The sequence below is a fragment of the Rhinolophus sinicus genome, chromosome 16, assembly GCF_057876585.1.
Source record: "Rhinolophus sinicus isolate RSI-liver-muscle chromosome 16, RSI-T2T, whole genome shotgun sequence".
In the NCBI taxonomy this organism is placed as follows: Eukaryota; Metazoa; Chordata; class Mammalia; order Chiroptera; family Rhinolophidae; genus Rhinolophus; species Rhinolophus sinicus.
The window spans coordinates 102,989,641-103,009,943 of NC_142516.1; the positions used below are offsets into that span (position 1 = coordinate 102,989,641).

The window sequence follows — 20,303 nt, forward strand, 5'->3', positions numbered from 1 at the left end:
CCCGTTTTTAAATCTCCAGAGACATAGGAGCTTCACCAATGTACTCTTTTCTCCCTTCTCTCCATGCAAGTTAGTTGAATTGAATAATAGTTGCTAGTTCATGACTTGCAACAGATATTCCCTTGACCTTTTGCTTGATTTAACCAAACTGATTGTGAGTGTGCTTTGCCTGTTGAGAAAATTAATCTGATTACAAAAAGCTTAAAAAAATGTTTTTAACCAACGGCTGTACGGGCAGATTTTAATATCATCGGAGAGGCAGGGTTAGTTTCATGGTGGTGCAACCTGCACAGCAGAACAGGGTTCCTAGCTCAGAAGGACCTGCGTTTGGTTTAATTCTCTGCTTAGTTTAATCTTTCTTTTGCCACCTTGTTAATAATTTTTGAACAAGGGGCCCCATATTTTCATTTGCACTGGACGCTGCAAATTTTGTGACTCATCCCGCTGGAAATACTAATTGGTGAAATAACCTCTATGGGACCTGATATTATAAATATGTACACTACACAGAAGATTATCCGCTAGAATCAGTCCTGTGGCCCAGGCCCATTTGGCCATAATAAACTAACTTGTACACTGAACCTGTGGACCTGTGGATCAATTGGAACTCGGACTGAAGATAATATTTACCTAACCAAAACAATGATTTTATTCTGAGCATTGAAATGAAAAAGTTTTGTTTTTTTCACTTTCTAGTTTTTAAAACTATAAATCACTGAACCTTTTCTTCAAACTGAGTTTCACAACTAGAACAAAATATCCAACTTTGCAAATTGTTTAGAACAGATAGGAACTATATATTTTTCCTTTTCACTTTTTATTAATAATTAATTTTTTTCAATTACAGTTAACATACAATATTATATTAGTTTCAGGTGTACAACGTAGTGATTAGACATTTATATAACTTATGAAGTGATCACCAGAGTAAGTCTAGTACCCATCTGACACCATACACAGTTATCACAATATTATTAACTTTATTACCTATGTACATGCTCATGACTATTTTTATAACTGGCAATTTGTACATCTTAATCCCTTCCCTTTTTTTACCCATCCCTACAACCCCCTCCCCCTATCTGGCATCCATTAAAATGTTCTCGTACATCTATGAGTTCGTTTCTGTTTTCTTTATTTGTTTTTCAGATTCCACGTATAAGTGAAATCATACGGTAATAGTCTGTCTCTGCCTGATTTGATTTTACTTAGCATAATACCCTCTAGGTCCATCCATGTTGTCCCAAAAGGCAAGATTTCGTTCTTTTTTTTATGGACAAGTAATATTCCATTGTATATATGTACCACGTATTCTTTATCTGTTTGTGTATTGCAGGTCACTTGGGTACCTTCCATATCTTGGCTATTGTAAATAATGCTGCAATGAACATAGGGGTGCATATATCTTTTCAAATTAGTATTTTGTATTTCTTCGAATTCTACCCAGAGGTAGAATTGCTGGATCATGTGGTAATTCTATTTTAAATTTTTGTGGAAGCTAAAACTGTTTTCCATAGTGGCTGCACCAATTTGCAATCCCACCAACAGGGGGATCCCTTTTCTCATATTCACCAACACTTGTTTGTTGATTTATTGATGAGAGCCATTCTGACAGGTGTGAGGTGATTATCTCATTGTGGTTTTAATTTGCATTTCTCTGATGATTAGTGATATTGAGCATCTTTTCACATATTTATTGGCAATCCATTTGTCTTCTTTGGAGAACTGTCTATTCAGATCCTCTGCCCATTTTTAAAGCCAATTGTTTGCTTTTTTGGTGTTAAGTTGTATGAGTTCCTTATTTATTTTGGATATTGACCCCTCTTGGGTGTATTATTGGTAAATATCTTCTCCCATTCAGTAGATTGTCTTTTTGTTTTGTCATAGTTTATTTCACTGTGTAAAAACTCTTTATTTTGATGTAGTCCCATTTGTTTGTTTTTTCTTTTGTTTTCCTTGCCCGAGGAGAGCTATATCATATATACATATATACATATATATATATACATATATATATACATATATATGTGTGTATATATATATATATATATATATATATATATATATATATAGAGAGAGAGAGAGAGAGAGAGAGAGAGAGAGAGAGAGAGAGGTCAAAGAGTTTATTGCCTTTATTTTCTTCTAGGAGTTTTATGGTTTCAGGTCTGACATTTAAGTCTAATCCATTTTGAGTTTATTCTTCTATATGGTGTAAGAAAGTGGTCCAGTTTAATTTTTTGCATGTGTCTCTCCAGTTTACCCAACACTATTTATTAAATAGACTGTCTTTACCCCATTGTATATTGTTGCCTCCTTTGTCACAGATGAAATGACCAAATAGGAATGTATTTATTTCTGGGTTCTCTATTTTGTTCCATTGATCTATGTGTCTGTTTTTATGCCAGTACCATGCTGATTTGATTATATATACCAAATAGGCCAGCTTTCTAGTTTCCATATATTTAAAGTACAAACAAACAAACAAATAAGCAAGGAAGCAAACAAGCCACACATTCACTAGAAAGTTAGTGAAATTTCAAAGGTAGAAGCACTTTCATCACTTGTGTCTAGAGGGGTGCTTGCCTGTGGCTACTATGAAATGAAGGGTAGATTATGTATTAGTTTCCTATCACTTATGTAACAGATTGTCACAGATTTAGTGGCTTAAACAATGCAAATTTATTTTCCTGTTCTGGAAATCCAACATTCCCAACAATAAGTCTTCAAGGTGTTGGTGGGGCTGTTTTCATTCTGGAGACTCTAAGTGAACTCAGATCTGGCATACTCCAGAACAACAGGGAAGCCAGTGTCGCTGGACAGAACAAGAAGACAAGTTCAGAGAGATAAGCACTGAGGCAGATTACATAGGAATTTCCAGGCCCCAAAAGGACTGCATGAAATAGGAAGTCATTGGAGACTTTTGAGCAGATGCCTGTTTTCAAAAGGATCCTTCTCACTGTTGGGTTGTGAATAGATTTTTAGGGTGGAGTAAGAACAGAAGCCAGTAGACCAGGAAGGAAGTTACTGCAGTCATCCAGGTGAGAGATGATGGTGGTTTGGACCAAGGTGGTAGCAGTGTGGGGTGATGGATATATTTTGAAGATTGAGCCAGCAGAATATCCTGATGGAAAAGATATTAAATATATTGAGAGATAGAGCTAGAGAGATGAGGGCAGGGGAGGGGAGGAAAAAGGAGGGGAAGGAAGGGGAGGGGAGAAGAGAAGAGAAGAGAAGAGAAGAGAAGAGAAGAGAAGAGAAGAGAAGAGAAGAGAAGAGAAGAGAAGAGAACCTAAAAGGAACCATAATTGAATTCTCCCTTTGAACAACTGGAGTATACAGGATGGAATGACTTGCACCAAACTATTGTCAGTGGTGTGAAGTAGGAAAGCCTAAACAGCTGTAAAACGAGCCTTTCCATTTTGCTGTGTGAGGCTGTGTATTTGAATCTTTAGACTATATATAAGACTATGGCTATATATAAGACTATATAAGACACAATAATTCTAGGAAACTAAGCACAAGAATTCTAGGAAAGTGCTCTGTAAGGTCTAAAGTACTACAGTGTCCAATGATTTCCTGTTTCATGCAGTCCTTTTGGGGCCTGGAAATTCCTATGTAATCTGCCTTAGCTCTTATCTCTCTGAACTTGTCTTGTGGTTCTGTCCAGCTACACTGGCTTCCCTTCTGTCCTGGAGTATGGCTATATATAAGACTATATAAGAAAAATACAGTCTTATATTACTTGCATAACTTTTTAAAAAGTTATAGTTGACTGACACCTTTGCCAAGAGCACTTTTGTCTTCATTTTGTCAACATGTATGCAATTTAACATGAGCTTTGTCAGAGATGTAAGTTAGAGACAAATACTTAGCATCTACCATTGGCAAGGACACTGCAAAGTGTCATAGAACCATCTGATCAATACAAGATTATAAAGAAAAATGCAATCAAGAATGAAACAATGAAACTTGTTTTGACTCAGGAGATTGAGATATAAATGCAATTGAGATTAACAGATGTACAATTATAGACTGAGGTGCATTTTATAGAAGGGAGAAAAATTTACTGATTGACAAGAAAATAATGATCACATTGTTAGAATTCTTGAAGGAAAAGAAGTGCAATTTGCCGTTTTCTTTATTTTATACAGCAGTCCCATAATGCTGTATTATTTGATGAATTCAGTATAGATCTTAACATTGTCACATTAGTGTGGGAATACACCTAATTCGACCACGTGTGACTCTAAGACACTTTTCCCCAGAATATCAAGCCTTTCCCTGCATGTAGAGACTTTTCTGGTATTGAATACATATTTTGAAACATAACATATGTAAAAAACAAATGAAATACTTTTTTTTGAAGTTAAGATTTAGCTAAATATGACCACATGCAAACAAAAATGCCGTGGGGTTGTTCAGAGACTAAGCACAATAATGCTAGGAAAGTGCTCTGTAAGGTCTAAAGTACTACAGTAATATCAAGCATTGTTTTTGTTTTCACTTACCTATTTTTGAAGAGGTTTGAGATGTTCCAGACACATGGATTTCTACATATGTATACTGTACCCATTTAAACACTATTTTAAGGAAATGAATAATTTGAACTGGAAAAGTCCTAAACTCGTATAGAATGTTCCTTAATCTTTTGGCTCCTTCTTCCCCATTCTGGATAGTGATAGTCTTTTTATTGTCCTAAATCTAAACCAGAAACAAGATTTCTTCCTCTTCTCTGTGCTCATTGCTAAATCCTGTTGATCTGCTCTTTTCTCTGCTGTTATGTGTCTGTGAATTCAGATTATTCTGGTTTTATAAAGATAAACTGGACCCTAAACCATACATTCTGTAACATTGCCAGCAGGATCTAGAACAGCTTCCAGGAATCATATACTTTAATATTTTGTCAGTGAAACATAAAATAGTCACATTAAGTGGGATAACTAAAAATTATACATAGTCTCATGTCAGTTTGGGGCAAGTTTTGCCACAGAAGACTTTAGGGTAAGTCAGATTTTGCTAGCAAATCAGTGATTAAGAACTATTTTTTCAGTGTTCAGAGCTTTTTTCGCTTTAGAATTGAGGATAAAGGATTTCGGAATTGAGGTTAAAAGATCGCAGGCCTCTTGTGTATTAGTCTTCAGAGGGCTTGATGCTACAGTTCTCCCATTTCCAATTCATCCTTTATATTAGCAAACAATTTCAACATTTTATACTTCTTCTCTCTTGCTACCATTGCTTTAGATAAGGCTCTGGCCTGTACAGTTCCAATCATTGACACTTTTATTTTCAACAACTTTACCTTCAATAGTGAGCTCCAGTGATCAAAGGTGCAAATTTTAAAACATGTTATCTTGCTAAATCCATCCATGGCTCCCCACTGCCCACCTGAGAGATTCCTAACATGAAAGTTTCCAATTTAGGGTTCTCTTTGATTTGGCCCCTACCTACGCAGTTTCACCTCATCTTTTGCTGTTCCTCTCTTCCTCCTTTATTCTCAATGTAAGACTTAACAGTGCACTGAACGTCCTTACTTTTCCCATGCCTGGTCTCATCTCTGTTATTAAAATGCCCCTTCTCTTATTTAGCTTAGTGAATTCATACTCATTAAGGATGCAAGTCAAACATCTCATCAGTGAAAGCTTCTCAGCCCTGCTGAAGTAGAGTTTATCATCTTTTCTTTGTGCTGTCAATGTGGCTAGTCTATATATATAAATACAGAGGGTGTCAAAAAAAATTGTATACACATTGTAAGAAAGGAAACTGTATTAAAATTGTAATACTAAATATATACCGATAACAAAAGATGAATACAAGTCACGTTTGAGTTCTGCAATTACAGAAGGTGCTCAAAGTGGTTACCATCTGTGTCCAGACACTTCTGATTATGGCAAACTACTGCTTGAGCAACGTTGACGTAAGTGTCCACTTATATACATTTTTTTGGCACCCCTGGTATGTGCCTATTGATGACACTACTGTAGATTTTATTAACCTGTCTGTATTTCCGACTAAGCTGTGCTCTTCCTGAGGGCAGAGACCATGCCTCCATCATCTTTGTATTCCCAGCATCCAACTCAGTACCTGGGTATATTTTAAATAAATGTTAGTTGAAGGAATGAATAACTGGGGTGCAGTCACACCTTCAGGTCAATATTTCCTGAAAAGTGGCCTAAGGACTAACTATTGAAGAAACACCCAGGATCTTTTAAGAAACGTCATATTCCTGACACCAACTCTAGACAGCTCCAAAGAGAGTTCCAGAAGGGAGCTCTAGAATCTGCACTTTAAATCAACATTCTGGGTGCTCTGAAGACTGAGCGCTATTGTCTAAGGGGCCTATGAAGCATGTGGGATTTGTAACCAGAAATGAAACTAAACAGTTTCTAAGGTGATTTTCTTCCACTACCTGCTTTGTAGTTTTTCTGTGTACCCCTTAACAATGGTGGTCACATATCTAATCTGTTCTTCAGATCCTATTTTCCTCCCTATTTTTCAATCTTCTGTTTCTAGTCTATTTTATAACAAGAAACCAGACAACAGTATTTAACAACACCTCATCCCCTGATCCTATTATTTTCACAATAGGCCCGAGGTACATGGGACTTCAAGTTTATAAAAGTTGTGGGTGACATAATATTTGTTATTACACCAATAGACTGAGTCTGCTTCAGGGTTTGAGGGCATTTTCTATAGAATAGAGGGCAGAGTTTTGTCTGTGACCTTGATGAAAATTATTTTGGCTGCTGAGAAGCGCTTTTCACACTTTTTTTAGCTCTGCTCCGGAGAGCTGAGGTTGCTGGCCAAGTGATGTCAAAATACTGTCAGCCAGTGGTATGGGAATTCCTCTGTGAGGAAAGGATCATTCTGCTTAGGGATGGTTTGCCTGGAACAGAATGAGGCCACCTTCTGAGTGGGCAGGCGGGACTGAGAGTCTCCTATATCATCAAAGGGCAGATTTGAAAAGAAAACGTAACTTTCCCACATTCTTCCTGTTTAATATGACTCTATACAATGACACTTAAAAAAAAATCACCAATTTTTCTAAGTATAAATAAATCTGGGCCTGATTTCCCCTTTCCCCCCCAAAGCTTGGTGAAAAGTCCATTGAGGTCACTATTACCAGTGGGCCCATTCCTTGCTTTACAAGAATCCAAAGGTTATAGTCCAGAAACTTTGAAATGCTCGTGTGTACAGCTGTGCAGTGGAGGGAGGCTGGGAAGCTCACTCCCCTCCAACCAGCATCAGGCCTGGAGTTCCTTTATTAAAGCACCTGGTTTTTTGTTCTCTGCCATTCATTGGCAGCCTGACAGAGGCTTTACTAACTCCCAGGGTCCTAGTCAGGGAGAGGGCAGATCTTAGTCATTTACAGAAGTGTTCACCCTTGTACTTTTCTGAGTCTCAGGGAAACCTTGGCACAGGCCATCAACCCCAGCTGCAGTTTAAAACATTAGTCCCCATTTTCTCTGCTTCTGATAGGACACAACCCCAGATTTACCAGCTCCCTCGTGAAAAGGAGCCCTCAGACCTTTAGAGTCGGGTGGAAGTAGGGAAAGGAGATGCCTCCCTTTTAAGTCCATACTGGTAAAAGAGTCCCAAACAATAATTGACTTTTTCCCCTTGATAACTCACTTTATTGTATAAAGACAATAGGAAAATCAAGATGGGAATAGATTAGTCTGAGAGGCTTGCCAGATCGCATGTGTCATTTATGCCCATGGCTTGTTAGCTCTAGAGGGCCTTTTGCCTTCATTTTTGTGGGAGATAGGCAGGTGGGTCTTCCCAACAAGCAGAATTACTTCTTTGCTCTCTAGCTAGTAATGTTAATAGTCATTACATGTCCTATAATAGCCCAAATCCTGTTCAAGGATGTATCTCTAATGCTTACAACTCTATAAGATATTTTTATCACCGTTTAACAGATGAGGCTCACAGAGGTTAAATAATTTTTTCATACAGCCAGTAAATAGTAGAGATAGAATTTCAAGTAATGTCTATGTAACTCCTAAGCCCATGATCTTTCTAAAAATTTGGAGGAACTTGTGTCTGTGTAAACTCAGGCAGCCTTAGATTTAGTACGAGGCTGATTGTGTTTTTCCTTCTGGGCTTCTGTGGGCTTATTTGATGTCAGTGATTTCTGCTTCCTTATTCCTGTGTGCATCCTGACAATAAACTCCATCATCTCCGAAGGAACTCGAGGGAGATTTTCCAACTAATCAGTATGTCTAACACTCATTTTCAATAGTGTATATTTTTCTCAGCCCAAATTTATTCTTTTATTCATTAGTGTAAGAAGTAGAAAGGATATATCAGAAATTTATTTTTGACCATAATTTTACTGATATGAAGGACATAGAGTTTATGTATTTTCCTCTTCATTTAAAAGGAACTTGATGTTAGATACATTCATTGGGCAGAAGATGAGCCAAGAGAAGGGAGAGCAATCAATATGTCATGAATGTATCTTATAAGATCAGAAATATTCCTTTATGTAGAGAATTGATCATGTTGATGTGAGCTATACATATGGGTTGAAATTCTGCTTATTCAGCAAAGTCGAATTTACAAGTTAGGGACTTTAGGAGAAATTGTATCTTCACAAGTTTAGAGCTCTGTTGAGCTTCGTAATTCAGTTTAACTTAGGCAAGGCAGTCTCAGACATGATGCAGACATGATGGGGTTGTGCGCGTGCATTTCTGGGTAAGGGAAGAAAGAGCACAAATAGCTGAAAATATGGATGTTGATTTAAAACCCAGCTCTATCACTTACTATGTGTGAACTTGGGCAAGTCACTTAATCTCTGGTTTCCTTGTATGCAAAGGGGAGACGATAATAGTGGGAAGCATGTAGTGTTGCTAGTGTAGAAATGAAATGAAATGATGTATTAAAGAACCTAACACAATACTTGGCATTCAATAAGGGCTCAACTAAATGGTTGTGATGGTAGTAGTCGTATATGTTGTAGTTGGTGTATTTGTTCTAATTATTATTATTGTTCTTGTTGGATGGTGTAGTCTCGAGATTGGTTAATTATGCACTATGGGCCGAATGTGGTCTACAGCCTGTTTTTGTAAATACAGCTTTACTGGAAGGCAGCCACATCCTCTCATTTGCGATTGTCTATGGCTGCTTTCATACTATAACAGCACAGTTAATGGTTGTGACAGATTGTATGGTTCACAAAACCCAAAATATATAATATTTGGCCATTTATTTAAAAAATATTTCCTGGATTTTGACATAGTAGAAAAAGGAAATAGTAAAAGTTGAACAGTCATTCAAATCTGCACCTGCGTTCTGATTCTACTCCTTAGTTTGGTGAAATTGGGCAAGTTTCCCTCTGAGACTCAGTTTTCTCTATTATTTCTCCATGAGACATAAATAGATATTATCTTGATTACACATGCGAAAGCCCTTAGCACAGAATAGTTGTTGGAATGTAAACAAATATTGACATCAGCATCTTCCTGTTACATTCCTTCTGCTTTCTCTCTCAAAATAAGGAAGGTACTAGATTAAATGGTTCTGGGTGTAATTTCACTGTTTCAAAAAAATAAAAAATGTCAAACTGCCAATTTAGCTTTATAAACACATTATCATCTACCTACAAGTGGCTAAGTTTACTTTGACTGAATTCTTAGAACAAAGTAGGACCACTCAAAGCCATTAGCAACATAAGCTGTTACTGAATTCAAGTAAATATTATTCTCCAAGGGGGAAATAATTTGTCTTTCAATGTTATTAAATCAAATTCCTCAAAGCAGATTACACAAATATACCCACAGCTTCAATATTTTATGTGTTATGCTTAATATAAAGTGAAATAACTTGATATTACATCATGATTATGATTATAATTCTAAGATTGACAATATTTAGTTTTTTGAGGCGTCCTGATGGGCTGCTAGACTGGTGGATGAATAGAGGACCAAATGTGAGTCATAGCTTCCACATTCTACTGTAGACAAGTGCAGAGTGAATTAATCATAGTCAAGGTCTCCGGTGATTACATTTCAAGGATGAATATAGTATGAAATTTTCATGCAAATCACTCTTCTTGTCTTGAAAATGTTAAATTGTCTTAAATCTGTCATAATCAATCACTCATGAATAACTAACATTTCTAATTTTTCTGATAATTCAGAAAAAAACCCCACCATCTCATTTTTAAAAATTACTTACAAATATAGATGAATTATTAAATGTGTGCATGCTGAGCAAATTAGTTTTTATTTTAATCATTAATTTATTTCTTTTTAGTTTTCTTGTTCCTTCTTTTTAAAAATTCTTCTTGACTTGCTTATCTATGTTGACTTAATTTCCATTATTGGATATTCATTTTCACATATCCCCATTGTGAACCCTGGGTTGTAGAATGTAAAACTTTAATAGTGGAGTGTGGAGATAGTGATATTGAACATTCTATCTAATTTTCATTTGTTTCCTTTGAAACTAATTCCCAAATTATATATTCTTAACACTTTTTCCAATCACCTACATGAATCTGCTTTGCACTAGGGTCTACACTGGCTGAAACACCAACATCAGGGTAGCAGCACTGCCGCCTCTGGGGTGTCTGTCAGATGTAGTCTCTCACAGGGCATCATTGGGTAAGCGCCTTAAATTATCCACATATTAATTATGATAACTTGTGACAAAGCCAGTGGGCTCAACAAAATAAACATGAATTTTATAACGAGGACTGGATAATTTCCCGCCAAATATCTTATTTTTATTATTTTTTAAACGAATTTTACTACCAGACTTCTCACACTTAATGATGTTTTACGTATCACATACACATAATAGACTCTCACTAACAACCCTGTTGAAAGAATAAATGAGTATGCAGCACTGGTCTCAACCTGATTTAAATATATTTTTGGTTATATGACTAAATAATTATATGGACCATACACCTTTTTAGATCCATTTTTCGTATAAAAGGAAAAAAGTTAAGATGAGGGAGTATGACACCTGAATCCCATTGCTGGCTCTGATGCTGCTCGGCCAGGTGACCCTGGATAATTTCTCTAACTTTTCTAGCTCTTCATCACTTCTGCTAAATGAGGAGCCTGAACTAGATGCTGTCAAGCTCCTGTAGCTCTTACATTTACTGAGTATGTTTCTTTTTGTTCATTCAATTTTAATAGTTTAGATCAGGGGTGTAAAAACTGCAGCCTGCAGGCCAACGGTGGTCCACAATCCATTGTTAATTGGCCTGCAGCAAATTCCAAAAATATAGTTTACTTAAATAAACCAGGTGAGGCAATACGTACTTCACCTCGAGTGAGTGGCTCAGCTGTTTGTGTATTTTACCACATATGGCCCTTGGTAAAAAATGTTGAAAAAAGTTTGGACACCCCTGGTTCAGATCTATCACTTAAGCTAAATAAATAGAGTTCATACAGAGAATTGGGCTCAATAAGTAGCACTCATACAGAGAATTTATCATTTACATATTAGGACTGTAGAATCTTTTTTTAGGTCTTCTGCAATTCCTGTAGGAACAATAATGACTGCTATAACTGTCTTAGACAAGTTCAAAAGAATTACCTGCAACCTGCTTTTGAGTTCTTAAAATGAGTTTAAATGCTTAAATGCTTCTGAGTTTGATTCTATGTGAAATGTGTGTGCCGGTCACAGGGTCTCAGGAATAAGTTTAGATGTGATGGTATAATACGAATCTATGTCCATTTAAAAATTGTTACTAACCATAGTAATACCACTTTCTATTGAGGAGGCATATTGATTCTTGAGACCATGATTAATCACCAATAGGATAAAACATTCATGCAAGATCTCAACCTTGATTTTAGCTGCGTATGTGGTGAAGAGTTCCAAGCCAACTACTACGACTAGTGGAACGGAGTGCTAATTGTCTGCAGTACCCTTGATATCATACCTTTATATAGACTTTTACTTCTTCCCTAATTCTATCTGCTTGCTGGGATCACTTCCCACATAAACAACTTGCACCCAGGTTTATGTTTCGGTTCTGCACTTGGGGTCACCCCAACTAAGACAAGGTCTGAATAATGCCATACTATGTCCTTTCAGTATTTGAAATAAATGTAGGACAGGAAGTACATATTGTACTGTTCTCTAGAAGCCAGAATAAACACTCTTTTAAGATCTCAGAATCTTAATTATAAATAAAACTTAAATGACCTTGGCTTACTTTCAACAAATATCTGGCTTTTAAAAAGAGATCTTCTCTGTACCATGAGTTCTATCTAAATCTATCTGGGCCTTTAAGTTCTAATCCTTCAAGGGACTTGAACTCAAATAACAGTGAGAGCACCGGGGGCTGTGCAAAGAGCAACCCCATATCTCGTAGCAGCTAAACTGTGCAGAAGACAGGCTAACTGAGAAAAATGCCATAGTAGGAACCATTTATGTTGATATCTGTTCTTGGTCTCTTATCTTAGAAACTCCTTAGGCCATAAACAATTTAATTTTTTTCATAAGATTTCCATATAAAAGTTAAAGCTGTCATTTATTTGAAATCAATCTCAAGAATTTAAGAGAATGTGAGAGTGTGAGTTCCAGAATATTCTTTCCCCATGAATCTGCCTTCATCAAAGGCTTGAGTGGACTTCCTAGCACTCAGATAAGCACAGACCTAGAAGAGACTCCATGCAAAGGTCACTGACTTTAAATCCTTTATTCTACACTTGAGGGAGAAGAGCCTTTGACTTGTCCAAGGTAAGACAGTAGCAGCAGATGAGACTTGGGTTTCTGTCTCAGTCTTCTTCTGCAATGAGATCACAGCAAATCCTGAAGCTCCAACTGAGCATGAAAACTTCCCATAATGTGTTGGCTCAGGTGGACATACTGGTGTTAAATAGCAAAAAGAAAGAACAGAGCTAAGATTGGTGTGTACACCATTAAGAGAAAATAAGGAAACCATTTGTTTTTGCAAACCACCTGCAAAAATAACAACAATAAATTAACAAAGAAGTTTTTTCTTACTGCATATTTACTAGGGCAAATATCCATTGACTCTAAAACTTGAGAAATGGCTTAGTAATATTATTGTTCTCAGTTTAGAATGAAATGTTAAAAGCCACAGATGCTTCTTTCAAAAACCATCATTATATTTGTAGATTACAATTCCATGTTAAGTTTTAAAACTTTTATAAATTATATAATGTCTGAAGGTACTGACTGTTTTTCTGTGGGTCATTTGAACAATACCCGGAGAACATTTCTTGTGCCCCAATTTTTTTCTCATTTGTCTCCTTCATGCCTAAAATGTTTGTTTTTGGTTTCTGCCATTTGAATTCATCATGGTGGACAGATACAGGGATCTTAGTGATAGACCATGGTTTATCACCTTGAATTACTTATTAGTGTTCCAATAGAGAGGAGAAATCTGAGGGAATGGGACATAAAATCAGTAAGTTTTGATGGAAGCAGGAAAAAAAAGTACCAACAAAGGGAATTCTGCCTCATGGTGAGGACAAAGCAAAGCAGAAAAGTTTTTAAAAATGAGAAACATTCACAAAGAGAATAGTAGAAGCTGTTGAATAATAATATTGCCTATCTCATAATTTTGTCTAGAATTTGCTCTGATGGTTAATAACATGTAGGTGCTTTGAGTTGTGTGTGTGTGTGTGTGTGTGTGTTTGTTTGCTTGTTTTAATAACAACACATTTATAACACTACAGAATGTTTTATAGGTTATCAAGCACAGCCATAACCATGAACTTATTTAAGCGACTTTGTCAGTTGGCCAGGACAGGTACTGGCACTTACATCTTAGAGACAATGAAATTGAAGCACAGAGTTATTCAGTGACTTGTCCAAGTTTATATAACCAATGAACAGGGAGGCTAAGATGGGAACTTACATCTTTTGGTTCTGAACCCAGTGTTCTTTCTTTTGTCCTGGATTGTGGAGAGGAAATTGTTTATGTTCCCGAGTCAGATGACCCAGGCTTAAATACGCCATTTTCCTTGCCAACTGTGTGACCTTGGGCGTGTTACTGACTGCTCTGAAACTCAGTTTGTTCATCTCTGAAAAAGAGGAAATAATAATACCTATCTTATAGGTTTGTTATGAGGATTCTATCAGGTGCAAGCAAAGCAGTCAGCTCATGGTAGGTACTCAGGACATGGAGCTGTGAACACCTGGAAAAGATACCTTCCCTATTTCATAGAATTTTCTTACATTTAAAGGTGAAATGATGAATAAGGGCAATTTTCCAGTTTATTCAATGATACAGTGTCTCCTTGATTTAGTTTAATTCCTGCAACTGACTCCTGTGAAAGTGTGTGTGTGTGTGTGTGTGTGTGTGTGTGTGTGTGTGAATGCACCATGCACGTCTTGGGGTATACCTGTATAAATGTATCCACAGGTACCTGTGTGTTGTGGGTGCATGTGTTGGGGGTACAGCAGCAGCTGGTTGTCTGTGTTCCTAGGCTATGTGGAACCAGAGATAGCGATCAAACATGGAGCTTCTGTCTGCTGCAGATATCTGGAAACTGGATCATGACCATAAATCTAACTCAACCAAGTGGGTCCTAGCTCCGTGAATGAGCTCCAGAAGCACAGGCTTTTGCTCTCAGAGAAGCTTGATGACACCTGGAGTTCACGTCCTGGAAAGTTTGGGGCAACTCTCTGTAATAGACACAGCTAAGGACTTTGCATTTATTTTTTACTATACTTTATTTACAATTATTCATCTTCTCTTGAAATATTTTAGAATAGCCTTGATTAAAACCATTACATAAAATAGTCTTTACTTTTTTGTTACATATGGCACAGAATAATTTAACACTTTATAAATATGTTTCATTGATGCACAAATGGGAGAAGCACCCTTTGCCAAAAGCAGTACAGTAACTTAGTTCCATTTGGCCACTTAAAAAAATGACCATGAGATGGCGCTGTGGCCAAGAGATTAAGTACGTTTTAAATTGAGAGTTTTCACTAATTATAGCATTTAATTCCTTTCTTTAAATATAGAAGAATCTATTACCCAACTTAAAGTAGAGTAAGGTTGGTCATTCTATCTTAATAGTACTTACTAGGACTGAGTTCTTTAAGTACAGATCCATAAACATTCAAGGTTTCACTGGGGTAAGGGGTATATTTAGAAAGGCTTAGTAGTCAGAAAGTTCCCAGATAAACAAGGGGCCTGAAGGTACCATTTTATTTAAGATCAATCAGCTATATATAAGGACCATTGTTTTCACAACCCTCATGGAATTGTGTTAAAGTCTTCCCATAAAATTTGGTCAACTTCCAGTTTATTTAAAGAACTGATACTTCTGTTACATTTTAATCTGCTTTGACAGCAATGGAAGGTCATAGAAACATTAAAACATGAATTCACATTTAAATCGATGCAACATGCATACGTGTGTATACTGAGTGTTTTCATAAATGACTCTTGCTTTTCCTCCATATAAATATATAAATATCGAATAAAGTGCATGGGAACATGTCTGTACATATATACAGATGCATGTTTATAATATACACTTGAATAGATACTTATGGAGAAAAAAACATACACATTTGTAATACATATGTAGTCAAAAGATATCTGTCAGGCAGCATTTATGTTCATTCTGATCCAGATTGAGAGTACATGGGTGGAATCTGCAATCTTTTCTCTAATATATAATGAGATGTGTAGAGTTATAAACTAAGGCAAAATACATCAGAGCAGAGACTTTTTAATGTTTGTATTTTTATCAGTTAATATGGCATAATCATTAAAGTAGTTCAGATCAAATTCAGCCTTGATACTAGCGACTCACTATAAATTCTAGCTTTGAAATAAACACTTTTAAATATATCTATAGGGATGTAATTAGGATAGCCCTGATGCATTTCCAAATTACACAGTGGCGCCTCTCACATTCTTCAGTTTTCAAGTCTGTATTTTTTTCAAATGGCTTAGAGCAAAAAAACGATTTCTCATTCAATAGAAATGCTTTAGTATCGTAATCACATATCTAACATCTATTCCAATAAGAATGTGCAGTTTAACCTAGAGTAATATCATTTATCAAGGTGAATTTACTGCTGTTAATCTCTTTCTTTGGCAAACTTTTCTACAAAGTATTATATTACTGCCTTTTTTTTTCAAAATTAGGGAGTGCAGTGTCAGAGGGTAATAAATGAATTAGTTTTTAGGGAAGTGGAACAAAAATTTTGCTAAAAATTTTGGTAATCATAGGTTGGGGTCAAGGTTGAAATGCATGTTTCTAAACTAATTGCAAATTTTGACCTCAAATGATATTTTCTCCTTTCTGGGTTTGGTTGGTATTAATTGGCAACCAAACTTGTTGAGAAAACTTACTCTCAGAGTTGAAACAAACCAGTTACCAAACCTTAGGTAAGAAAGGAGTAAGTTGAATTGATTGTCAAAAAATGTCTGTCAATATTTTTGACAAGGACCATCCCAATTAGGTCATTTTTCTTTAAAGGTGGGGATCTTATTTTAATTATTTTTATATCCTTAGTACCTAGGACATTTCCTCACAGATAGTATATACTCAGTAGATGGTTGTAACCAGAGAAGAACAATTTTAGTAAATAATATACATTGATTGCTCTGAAAGCATCAATTTACCTGATGGGTGCCCACAGGAAAATCACCTGCGTTTTACAGAGAAGTCCTAAGACTCTATTGCTATCAGTAGCCAAACACCTGAGTTTATTCCTCAATCCTGACACAATTACATTAATACTGCTTACTGCTGAAAGGAGCGCATGCACGATGCAGTCGTAAGAAGAGCAAGTTACCAAACGCCTCCGTGGTGCTGTTTAGGAGAAGCAATTTCTAGAAATGTATTTGGTGATGTTAAATTATCCTTTTGAAAGTGTAGCTAGTAGAACAAATACTAAACAAGACCACATTGGAAATTCAAACTAAAGCACAGGTAGTAGAAGAGAACGCAGCAATAGTTAGGAAATAACATTTAAAATCTTTTTCACTTCTGAGAAGAATTAACTTGAACTGCAGCAAATGCCAGCAACTTTGTGACTATTTTTAAATGGCATCAATGAAAAAGCAGGAATGAAAAAATTGTCAAGTAATTCATTAATTATCTTAGCAATACTGACTTCATAACACTGTCCTTAGTGTCTTTTTCTGTTGTTCAAATACATAAGTTTTAAAGATAATTTTTCTTTAAGAGGCCACTATATTCAACCAATTTTTCACCATTTATAGCTATTTTTATTTACAGCAGTAGGTAACCATGTCATGCCATCAATTAGCAACATAGCAGCAAGGTTTCCACTTGAAAATAGAGTTTAATTTAGATTTATTTATGGCCTCATTATAATTATACAATAAAAGCTAATTATTTTAAAGACATCATTTACAATGTTAAAAATGAGTATCATAAAGCTCACAGCTGAAATGCTGTCAGAACATTTTTGAAGTGCACATGTTGTGGCATTTAACCCTGCTTTTCACTGATGGAATAAAAGGAGGCATCTAGATATTATTGTTGGTTGCACTAGACTGGCCTAGTTTTTGCCAGTCTCTCTATTATCTTTTCTTTTTTCTCCAGATAGGTGAAAACTTGCTCAGTGCGCCCTCCGTGGTTGCCATGGCAACTAGTCTATCACACACAGCTAACCTTTTCATTCTCTGTGTTGATACTGTCTGTAGGAGCGTCTTTTGAATTTCGTTTTCCTAGAGCAACCATAGTGCAGTCGTTATCTGTCGTCTTGGCATCTTTCTGTGAATTCTTTTTTTGTCCCTTTTGGAGTTGACTAGACTTGTAAGCCAAGGCTGGGATAGTGTTCACTAAAATTAACTGTAATGGTTTTTTATTTTCCTTGTACTGACACTGAATATACCGTGAAAAGGCTGATCTATAGGTCTTGTTGAACAGTGTGTACACTAGTGGGTTGACTGCTGAGGAGAGGTAACCGATCCAAACAAACACGTTGAGCAGGGCTCCGATGACCTCCTCGTTGCAGGACTCCTTGCAGATGACGGCCATTATGTTCGTGATGAAGAAGGGGCACCACATCACCACAAACAGAAAGAAGACGATGCCCAGCACCTTGCAAGCTTTTTGCTCGTTGCTGATGGACTGCATAGTCCTCCTGCCGTAGGACCCTGGCTCCCTGTGGATCGACCGCTGGAAGAGCTTTTCTGAAGACAGGGAACTCTGAGGGAGGAAGCTGAAAGAAGCCAATTTAGCCCGTGTGCCAAGATCATTCACACACAAAGTAGCTTCTTTCTGGAGTGACTTGATAGTTAGAAAGTAGGTGATCACCATGATGGTTAAGGGAATGAAAAATGACACGAAAGAGCCAATCAGGACAAAGTTATCATCGGCGATTAAGCAACTCCCTGCCTTGAAGACCTTGGTATCATCCTGTAGTCCAAAGACTGGTATTGGCATGGATATACCTGGAGTTGGATAGAAAATGAAACATGATTACTAAGGAATTGAGTACATGAAGGCAAGAACATTGTTCCATAGTCGTGGCCATGCAAAGGATTTTATATCAACACTGTTTAAAAGCTTAACATATACTTTCAATGACAATTTAAAATTCCTTTGGACTTAAAATTGTCTTGAACTTACGTTATATCAACACTGTTTAAAAGCTTACCATATACTTTCAAAGAGAATTTCAAATTCTCTTGGATTTACTTACAAATATTAAATAGTTATTATGTACTTATAACACATTATATATATATATACTATAATAGGAAGATATAATATTTAGTTGTAATATATTGTTATATATTAATTATAATATATACTAATATATAATATATATTAATTATATGTAATAAAATATATAGTTCCTTATACATGTATGTTATACTGCCCAAAATAATCCTTTACTTAAAAAGTACAATAAATCTAGCTTTAATTTTTCATGCTATATTTTTTCTGATTATAAATTATACTTATGAATTGAAAATACAGAGACAAAGAAACAGGAATAAAAAGGATCAATAATGCCACTACCCAGACATAATCACTATTAACAATATGATGCTGTTTATTTTAGATACACACACACACACACACACTACACAGTTTGTAAAATTATAAACATAATATACTTTCCTTATAGAAAATTTGAAAAATTAAAAAAGATAACAATGAATAAAGAAAAATAATATGTATTCTTGCTAGCCAGGGGCAACTATAATTTACATTTTGTGTAGTTTCTTCTTCCATTTATGTGCATATATATGAATATGCAGTATTTTATGTGCCATTTTAGATCTTCCTATTCCATGTAACATTAAATCATAAAAATTGCACATATTTTAAAGTATTTTTGAAAAATATGATTTTCTAATGCGGATTAAAAGTGACTTTAACCAATTTTGATTCCTTTTAAAAAGCTTTTTATTATGGAAAAATTCTAATATGTGGAGAAACAAAACATAGCACAATGAACCCATTACCCAACTTCAACAATGGTCAACTCAATGACAATTCTGTTTTACTCACAGCCTTACCTGCGGCAGCCCTCCCAGACATTATATAATTCAATCTCTAAAAATTTTATTGTAAATTATAGGTATTATTACATATTACCTATAATTACGTTATATATTAAATATATCATTGTATATGCTATATGCTCTTTAAAAAAACAAATACTGTCATGATACCATTCTTACTCCTGAACAGAAATTTAATATTTCCTTAATGTAATTAAATATAGAGTCAGTCTTCAAATTTCCAATTGTCCCATAAAGGTCATTGTCTATTTTTAGTAGTAGAACATTCATAAGGGTAGATTACAGAATATTAAGCAGCCACAGACTTTTATTAACAAATGCAAGCATTAGGTACAGGATGAGGCAATACATAGCAACATAAGCTCATGGTATATTGCTCTGTCACTCAAATTTGGGGAACCGGTAAAGCTCCTACAGTCACAGGACTTAGGCAGAAGAGGGAGCAGAGTAAATAATCATGCTAAGGGACCTTACATAAGGGAGAGTCAACTGGCCATCACCACCATTGTGCAGTTTGCAGGGAGTGGGAGAGGCCTGGGGAAGGCCAAAGCAACCGTGTGATTGCCACAGAAGAAGAATGCGGGTGATGAGGAAGAAGAGGAAAGATGAATCAAATACTCTGTGTAACTTAGTATAAGGTTGCTTTCTTTGTGAAAGGGTAGATACCACAGGGTCACCCTGGGAGAAAGAACAAAGTTTCTTTTTAATTCCTGCCCAGGTTTTCGGCTTCCTTAGAACTGTATAACAGGGCTTCTGACAACCCTTTAGAGTCTAATAAGTGATCACAATCCAGCCAAAACCATGGGTTCATTCCAGAGTTGGGGCCTAC

At 36.0% G+C, this 20,303-nt stretch overlaps 1 protein-coding gene across 2 annotated transcripts in view; it reads right to left on the minus strand.

Moving 5' to 3' along the window:
• Nucleotides 1-14,651: 14,651 nt before the first annotated feature.
• Nucleotides 14,652-20,303, minus strand: part of HTR2A (5-hydroxytryptamine receptor 2A) — a 67,420-nt gene continuing 61,768 nt past the window's right edge. For both annotated transcript variants that reach the window (XM_074329958.2, XM_019748071.3), the window contains one exon: nt 14,652-18,391. In XM_074329958.2, coding sequence (XP_074186059.1) covers nt 17,592-18,391 — 800 coding nt within the window. In that variant the 3' untranslated portion in view covers nt 14,652-17,591. The remainder of the gene's footprint in view (nt 18,392-20,303) is intronic.